The sequence below is a fragment of the Phymastichus coffea genome, unplaced genomic scaffold (assembly GCF_024137745.1).
Source record: "Phymastichus coffea isolate CEN01 unplaced genomic scaffold, Cenicafe_Pcof_1.1 PCOF00003, whole genome shotgun sequence".
NCBI classification, from domain to species: Eukaryota; Metazoa; Arthropoda; class Insecta; order Hymenoptera; family Eulophidae; genus Phymastichus; species Phymastichus coffea.
Window position 1 is genome coordinate 2,099,785 of NW_026706814.1, and position 9,536 is coordinate 2,109,320.

Consider the following 9,536-nt stretch of genomic DNA (forward strand, 5'->3'; position numbering starts at 1 on the left):
GCCTAGAATTATGGAAAAACAATTCATGGCTTTTGCATCACGATAATGCCTCTGCTCACTCATCTTTGCTTGTGAGATTTTTTGGTCAAAAACAATACCACAATCATGCCTCAGCCACCATATTCACCGGATTTGGCCCCATGTGACTTTTTCTTGTTCCCAAAACTAAAGAGACCTATGAAAGGACGGAGATATGCAACGATTGAAGAGATAAAGACTGCATCGCTGGAAGAGCTCAAGGCTATACCGAAAAGTGCTTATGAGAAGTGCTTTGAGGATTGGAAAAACCGTTGGCATAAGTATATTGTATCTGAGGGGGATTACTTTGAAGGGGACAACATAAATATTGATAAATAAATAAATATTTTTTCTTAAAAATACAAAGTCACCTTACTTTTTGAACACACCTCGTATACGGTACCTTATAACATTGCGAATAATTTTTGTCGTGCAAAATTGACAACGGCATCTAAAAAGCAATTCTTATCGTACAAAAGCACTAACAATCTTTAGTTTATGTCTTCTTTTATCGTCAATTGAAATGTACTACTTATTAATTGGTTTATACGGCAACGCAATGAATTTCGACTATTATAACTCAAATCCCTGATCTTGGAGCATTGTAACCTGCGGGACAATAAACCTTGCCCACTTAACCCTAAATTCCTTAACCCCCGAGCCCTGTGACCTTCAATGCAATAATCCCCGTCCCCTTAACCCCAAATATTTTAACCCAAGAAGGTTATAACAAGCGCGGCAATAAAACCTGCCAACTTAACCCCGAATTTCTTTACCTCGGAATCCTGTAACCTGCAATACAATAGTCCTAGATTCCTTGTGGCGCAAATTACTGGGCTCAGGCATTAAGGGGGGAGCCTGCTTTAGAGGCGTCGAAAAATCGATTTTTTCGAGAATTTTTTGGGGGAGGAATGAAATATCCGATTGGGATGAAACTTTCAGGGATTATTATAACATGTTTCAAGAGTCTTCTTAAATTTTTTTATTGAAATACAGATCATATTGTGGCTCGTAGAAGCATTCGGCCGAGGCGCCTTCACTCTGTAGTTGTCGTGCGGGGGGAAAAATGCAGATCGCAATTTTCATCTGAAACAAAAAATCAGATAAAATTTCCATTCTCCAATAGTGTAGTTTCTAGGTAAACCAAGAAAATTCAAAAAAAAGTGAAAATTGAACAATTTATCGCTAAATGAACAAAAAATTAATTTTTTTTTGAAAAAAAAATGCACTTTAGATTGTTTAAAAAGTTAGTTAATCTTAACTTTCTTAAGTTTTTTTAGGTTCAGCTTGAACAAAATTCAATTCCAAATAAAACCCACTTTGTCTCGTTTCGATAGGACGTTTAGTTTTTTCCCTATCTTTCCCGCCAATTAGGAAAAATCGTAAAAATGCAAAACCGAGAAATCGCGCGTCAAAGTTTTCGTATATAAAAAAACGTAATTTTATTGAACTTACCACGTAACTATGCTAATCGGCGATTCCTGGTCCATACACTTGTTCTTCAGACTCTTCGTAAAACTAATTTTTGCCGAGATTTTCGAGTCTACGAGCTGTTCTGGCTTCTTTGCTCGCGAGTAGATTGCGTCTGTTTTCTCGGGCGATGTGCTCCTGGTCGGCTTGCCGAGAGAAATTCATGCATTGCTGTCCAATTTTCAAGTCTAATATCTGCATTGTTTGTAATACTGCACTGTAGCCTTCATTGAACATTCCTCCAGCGATGTAGGTAGCAATCTCGACAATTTTAATGCCTGAGTGAAGGTGTTTAGGTGTTATGCGCCACACAGTGGAATTGAACGACTCGTTCGCATTTTGTGTGTGTCTACCCAAGCATCTCGTTAGCAGATCGTCGTTAGATAACTCCTCGTACACAGGACGAATGTGCTTCTCAACCTCTTTGTCGGTGACACTTGGCGAATGTTGAAAATCAGCCAGTTTATTTGCTGCCTCGGCTTTGCGCCACTCACACCAACTGTCGGCGCCTTCTGGGCAATGGTCGTGGCGAGGTAATTCATCCGTCGAGCAATAGTGATCGAGTGTCGCCATTATAGCGTTTTTCATGTCTTCTACAGAATTCAAGTTTCTTCGAATGGCCAAACCGTAGTAAATGGTTAATTTTTTTATTAAAGTCTCGGTGAACCGCTTCTTTCCACCGAGCTTTTCTTGTTTTTTTTTGTTTCGGAGACGAGTACCCATGCGCTTTTGGACATGTCCCACTCACTCGTTTTTTGTCACTGTGAGCTCTGGGCCGTATGGATTACTGCTCAGAATGCCAAGAAATGTTTTGGAGTCGCCGTCACCAATGTAATTACTGTACTTTACTCCGAATTTCTCGATGGATCTCAAGAACATTGTCATTATCGAATCAACTTCCATTTTTCCGGACGAGCCGGCGTGATTCGAAGAATAATTTTCCTTATGGTTTTGATACCATTCTTCAAACTCATCGTCGTCCAATGTATTCTTCTTGAGAGCACAAGTATGACAATATCCACTTTTAACGATGAAATCGATCACTTTGCCACTGTCGTACCCGATAAGTGTAGTTACACCGTATAATGAAGTAAAGCCACGTTTTTTCCAAGATCCATTGCCCGAAACTTTCAAATGGTTAGCTGGTCTTCCATTTTTAACGTTAAGTTCTTTTTCCTCTGCGACGGCTTTTTTGCAGGCGCTGTCAAACATTTTTTTCGACGCTGAATACAGGTGCTGCACGATTTGATCATACGTCGATTTAGCTAAGCCTGGTGATATGTCCATAAGACCACAAAAAATGTTAATGCCTTCTCGTGCGACACCCAAAAGCCTCATGATGAGCACAATTCTTCTATTGATTTCGTAGCCAGTGTTGATCAATGGTCCAGATTGAATTTCTCGTTTACCGCATTTGCACGCTAAAATGATTTTTAATCCGAGACCTCGATGGCCGCTTTCGGCAAAAGTTATTCGCTTCTTACACGAATTGCAAATAACTATTTCGGAAATTGCTAAAAATACAGAGACAAACTCAATTATTCGATAGCAATGTGACGGATGAATTATGACATCGTCCGTAGTTGCTGAAGCCAATTTATTTTCACTACAACTCGTATTAGCTTCTTCATTGTCAGATGTCGAAACATTTACGAACTGATTGCCATGGAATTTGCGCTTCCGTGGCTTACCAGTGCGTTCAGTTGAATATTTACTACCTTTCGGATAGCTCTGCATGATTTCAAGATGTTCACGTACCGAAACACAAAACAAAACTGAACTCGAATGCTAATACAGCTTGGCTCAAGACGACTCTGTCAGCTCATGTATACTGCTTATAATATACACTTTTATCCCTTCTATAGCTCGAGCAAGACCTACGAAGGATCTATAGTGTCTCGAAAGACCGTGATTCCTTTGTATTATAATACGTACAATAGATCAAGGGGCGGATATACCTGCTCGACGCTTACTCACTATTTCTTTTATAACTCCGAAAATATTTCAAGGATGCTTCTAAAATTTTAGGAACACATTCTTGGATAGTTTAGGAAGACATTTATGCAAAAAAAAAAAATCGATTTTTTGAAGCCTCTAAAGCAGACTCCCCCTTTAAAGGATTTTCGTAACGGCATCGAGGGTTATAACATCACAGGTTTCAGGGCTACAGGGTTAACGAATTTAGGGTTATAGCCACGCAGATTAGAGCCTTCTAGAATATCTCGGAATACTGACGTAATGGCGCAATTCAAAGCTGGGATTTGGATTTAGCGCATCGAAATTCTTCGGGTGCGTTATATATAGTTTTTGGTTCTGAAGTTTGTCGGCCTGTGACAGACAGACAAATATTAGAATTAAAAATTTAAATAATTTGTTTAAATAAATTTAAATGTACAAATCTGACATCAAACTCGTGACTAGTAACCCCCAAAACCATGGAAATGTGGTGCAGCTTGCAAAAATATTCTATTATACAGGAATTTGTTTAAAGAAATTTTTTAAATAAAATACATTTTGCAAATCTGATATCAGATTCATAACCAGAGACCTCAAAAATCAGCAAAAGTACGTGCAACTTGCAAAAACATTGAGTCTTGCAACATTTGTTTAAATAAATTGTTTAAATATATCTAAATTCACAAATCCGACATCAAACTCGTAATCAGTGACCCCTAAAACCATGGAAATGAGGTGCAACTTGCAAAAATATTCAATTGTGCAAAAATTTGTTTAAACAAATTGCTTGAATAAAATAAGTTTTGAAAATCTGATATCCGATACGATCAGCGGAATCAAAAACCGTGAAATCTTTCATTCGTTTTTGAAATTCTGTAGATAGATGATGTAGAATATTACGTAACTTGAAATGTATGATTGTATGCTGAAGCTGAGATAGGTGAAAGCTGAGATAACTAATTTTGTGACATGCTAATCCTTCCGTGTTAGAGATCACGTTTGAGTGGCGGGCTAACGGTTGAATTTCCTGTAAATGCTATTATCTTATTTTCTTCTACTTTATTTATAATAAGAATATTTATCATAAGAACATTTTTTATCCTCTTTGTTATTTATTGTAAGAAAAATGACTTCCAGACGTCCTTGTGCAAGAAAAATTTATACATTTTGTTATGTTTGTGTAAAGTTTGAAATAACTTCTTATCGACGATCGATTAATGATTCAATCATAACTCTATATATGAAATGTTATAAGGTTCCGATCGACAATTTAGTTAAGACATGGGTACCATCTTCAATTTGTAATTTTTGCAGACTTGCAATGTTGAAGTGGGATGATAATAGCAGCAATATGACTGTTATTGAACCGACCAACTGGCGTGAGCCCAAGGACCATGAAACTGATGTTACTTCTGCTTATGTAATACAACGGGTTTCAATAAACAAAATTCAAATAAAATCATCTACCCTGCGGTAGCGAGTGTAACACCAGCCAAAGTAGGAAAAGTAAGTGAACCCGGAAAAGAAGTTGGTTCGGCAAAAGTTGAACCGATGGATATTGATACAACTGAAGATGTCTCTTTTGAAGATAGTTCTGATGACGAGAGTCCTAAGCTTTTTGACCAAAGTTCGTTAGATGATTTTATTCGAGACCTCAATCTTCCAAAGGATAAAGCTGAACTGTGTGCTTCAAGACTCCAAGAAAGGAAGCTATTATTACCTGGCACAAAAGTGTCAATTTAGAGAAACCGAGAAGAGGCGTTCATAAACTACTTTACAATGGAGGATGTGATGATGTACTGCAATAACATCGAAGAATTGGTTAACTTGTATATCCAAGATTTGTACAAGCCAGAAAACTGGCGTCTCTTCATTGATTCTTCCACACAAAGTCTCAAAGCTGTGTTACTACATAACGGAAATAAGTATGCGGCACTTCCTGTAGGTCACTCAACTGCACTAAAAGAATTATACAATAGTTTTCAATTTCTACTGGAAAAAATAAATTACAAGACTCACAATTGGCTTATTTGTGGTGACTTTAAGATGATAAATCTTATAGTTGGCTTGCAGTCGGGAAATACCAAATTTCCGTGTTTCCTCTGCCTTTGGGACAGCCGTGCAAGAGATAAGCATTGGGTAACAAAAAAAAGTCCCACAAGATCAGAATGGAAAATAGGTTCTCATAATGTCGCCTACGTAGGTCTTGTTGATAGAGAGAGAGTATTACTGTCACCACTTCACATCAAATTAGGTTTAATGAAAGAGTTTGTGAAAGCCTTGAATAAAGAAGGTAAATGTTTCAATCATTTGAAAGCCATATTTCCGAAATTGAGTGATGCAAAAATTAAGGAAGGCATTTTCGTTCGGCCTGATATACGAAAACTCATGAAAGATGATACATTTATCGAAACCATGACTCTCGTTGAAAAGAATGCTTGGTTGAGCTTCAAAGATGTTACAGAAAAATTTTTAGGCAATAATCCAGACCCGCAGTTTGAAACTATTGTGTCCAACATGTTACAGAATTTCCGAAAAATGGGTTGTCTAATGAGCCTTAAAATACACTTCCTTCATTCTCATTCGGACTATTTCCCAGAAAATCTTGGAGCATATAGTGAGGAGATGGGTGAACGATTTCACCAAGAGTTTAAACAAAAGGAACAACACTATCAAGGAAGGTGGGACGAAAAAATGATGGCCGACTACTACTGATCATTGAAAAGGGATGATAATAACCCTACTAGTCACAAACGTAAATCTCTTCAACGATCATTTGAAATGAAGCGCCAACGTTTTCACAAAAACAAAGCATAACATTACAGAATTGGCGGTTATATGTTTAAGAATATACATTCTAAAGATTGTCAGCTTCTTAGTGTAACCTCTCTAACTACATTGGAGCTTAGGTTGAAATGCTATGGATTACAGTCCACTTAAATTAATTTCTTCTGTGCTTGACCCTCACTGTTCACTGCATTTAGTTTAACCTGTTGTGAGTTTAGCGCTCGCAGATCATAGCGAACGTAAGTTCACCTGTAGTGGTCTAGAGCTCGAAAGTTACTGCGAATATAGGTTATACTGTAGTGGATTCTAGTTTGCAAGTTATATCGTACTCAATATACCTGTTGCAGATTATAGCCCACTTAAATTAACCTGTAGCAGGTTATACCGAATTTAGGTTAACTTGCCGTGATTTTGAGCTTGCAGGTTATAGCGCACTTGAGTCAACCAGCCGCGTCTTATAACGCACTTAGCTTAACCTCTCGCGGGTCATAGAGCGCTTAGGTTAACTTGTCGTGGTTTTAAGCTGAGTGTAAGTTATAGCGCACTTAGGCAATCCTGTCATGGTTTTGAGCTTGCAGGTTATAGCGCACTTAAGTTAATCTGTCGCTGGTTCTAGAGTTATAGGATTTTCAGTGCATTTAGGTCATAACCATCTGCCTTAGCTTGCCCTAAATTTATAGCTGCCATTTTAGAGTGCATCTAATAAATTCAGCTAGATTCGCCGTAAATTAGTACAATGGTAGACCTTTATATGCGAGTGTAAGTTTTTCCTACTACTGAAGATTACAAAAAAAAATCAAGATTTTTCATACTCCAGTATAAATCAATTGATAAATGGCACATTTCAATTGACGGTATCTCTACTGGAAAAAGACATAAAAAAATCGGTAATGCATTTTGTCGGCCAAGAGTTGCTCTTTCAGATGCCGTTGTCAGTTTTGCATGAAAAAATTTATTCACAATGTTATAAGGTACCGAATATAGCCAAAAAAACGTAATTTTCGCACTTTTAGATTAGGATATCTCAAAATCCTGATGTGCTGCCGCAATTCTGAGCTCGGATTTGGATTCAGCGCACTAAAATCCTTCGGGTGTACTATGTCTGGTCACTCGTTCTGTAGTATCGCAGTATAAACAAATTCATAGGTGTTAAATTTCAAACGATGATATCCATTACCAAAAGAGATAAAAACAAAAATCGGTAGTGCATTTTATAGACCAAGAGTTGCTCTTTCAGATGCCGTTGCCAGTTTTGCATGAAAAAATTTATTCACAATGTTATAAGGTACCGAATATAGCCAAAAAACGTGATTTTCGCACATTTAGGTTAGGATATCTCAAAATCCTGACGTGCTGGCGCAATTCTGAGTTCGGATTTTGATTCAGTGCTCCAAAATCCTTCGGGTGTACTATGTCTGGTCTCTGGTTCTGAAACCTTGTTGGCCTGTGTTATTATGATTAGGATAATAATACTGAATCCTCCATAAATTAGTCCTGATTATACGATGTTGTGATTTTTTTATGATTTGTTATCATTTCTGTCCTTTCCATAATATCGCTTAATGTTTTTTCTTGGCTAGTCCAGGTTTCAGCTTGTGGTGTCCATTCTTCTAATTTAATATCTGTTTCATATAAGTAGGTTAGTGTCGGGTAGAGATTTGTTAGGTTGAGGGTTAAGTTTGGTTGATATAGGTAAACATTTGTATTGTCTTTGTTCATTTCCGTAAACAAGGTCGCATCCTTGGTATAAGCGATACACCCTGGGGAAATTCTTAGTATTCCTATCCCTTGTATTTCGGTTTTTTGGTCCACTTGATTCGGGCAGACAATTCGGACTGTATCCTGTCGGTAAACTGAGTATATCTATGACCCATCCGTTGATATATAGTTCCAACTGGTTATTCGTTGTATTCTCAGTACTATGTCACAATGGTATAATTCATGAATGGATGGTTGTAATAGCAGTCCTGAGGCCTGCAATAGCTCCCTGCTGATTGATACAAGCACCACTGAAAAAAGTTTCATGTGCTTTGTTCTCAAACACATTGCAAGCCTTCGTCGCTGATTAGCACTGATGGAGCATAAATAGAGCGACGTTAAACAAAAAAAAATATCAGTCCTAATTCGCATTTTCTATTTAAATGAGTGTTGAATACAAGTCCTTCTACCGGACATATAAAAGTGTAGTGTGTTCGCACACAACTTTGTAATGAGTGGTGGTCCACTTGTACGAGATATACTATTTTTGATCCGAACTTAATGCCAAGTACGGATATTTGTATCTAATATATGCTGATTTTTCAGTTGAACTCGGTAATTGTGGTATCAATATTGAGTGCAGACGGTATAAGTTATAGTAATTTCTGTCAACTAGAGGTAAATGAATGACAATATATGTCTTCTTTTCTCGCTGGATTGCATCAATATTGGAAATTTTAATAATTTCCTCAATTCTGAGGTGTTCGGTTGGAATTGGGAAATCAAGGTCTGTTACCATGAATTTTATATCATTCGCTATCTGATGCAACATGTTAGGGTCTATAAGGTCCGGATGTATTTTGCCCCTTTTTAACGCATGAATAATTTCAAGAAGTTCTTCCGAGCTTTTGATAAAATGATCTAATTTTGCCTCTAGCATCTTCCAAGTGATTGTACTGAAATCATGTATTCCATTTGGGCATTCTCATTTTCTGATTTACTGAATTTTTGTCGCATTTGAAGGTTTAAATTATATATTATGTCCCTATGAACGTCCATTATTTTATATAGTTTATCCATTCCTGTGGTGATTATATGGGTCCTATCATCGAAGAGTTTAATGATATCTTTTTGGTCTACAGATAATTGATTTATGTTGGCTTCTATTTTATCAGTTTCGTCAATAGCCACTAATCCAAATCAACTATGACTCAGCCTTCCTATGCCTCCAAAAAGTTCCAGCCTTTTTGGCCTGATATTTTTAGATCCTTGGACATCGGGTGGTTGACTATGTCCCATGTTCTCAATAGCTCCATTAATCTTCATTTGTATTTGTTCAAGAGCGATTGTCTTCAGGTCAATGTGATCCTTGCCGATTATATTACTGCAAGTTTGCTCATTGAGATGCCCAGTACAATTTCGTAGTAGCGAGCGTAGGTAATTATAGTAGTGGTCTTCGCCAGGAATAAATTGAGGTCGATGGATATGTATACTTTCCAATCTACCCACTTTATTCTCATTGGATCTATTTTTTCGTAGTAAATTCCTGGGTTGCTGTTTAGCTTTTCTATAGAATAAGCTTGGGGGTCCATAATAGACGGGGCGAA

General features: G+C 37.4%; 1 protein-coding gene across 1 annotated transcript; it reads right to left on the minus strand.

The window, feature by feature from the left end:
• Positions 1 to 1,536: 1,536 nt before the first annotated feature.
• On the minus strand, positions 1,537 to 2,076 carry LOC131666089 (uncharacterized). Its single transcript, XM_058938457.1, has one exon. The coding sequence runs from the start codon at positions 2,074 to 2,076 to the stop codon at positions 1,537 to 1,539; it is 540 nt and encodes a 179-aa protein (XP_058794440.1).
• Positions 2,077 to 9,536: the final 7,460 nt, after the last annotated feature.

Coding starts and splice junctions, on each gene's coding strand:
- LOC131666089 (XM_058938457.1), bottom strand. CDS start 2,076: ATGAAAAACGCTATAATGGCGACACTCGATCACTATTGCTCGACGGAT.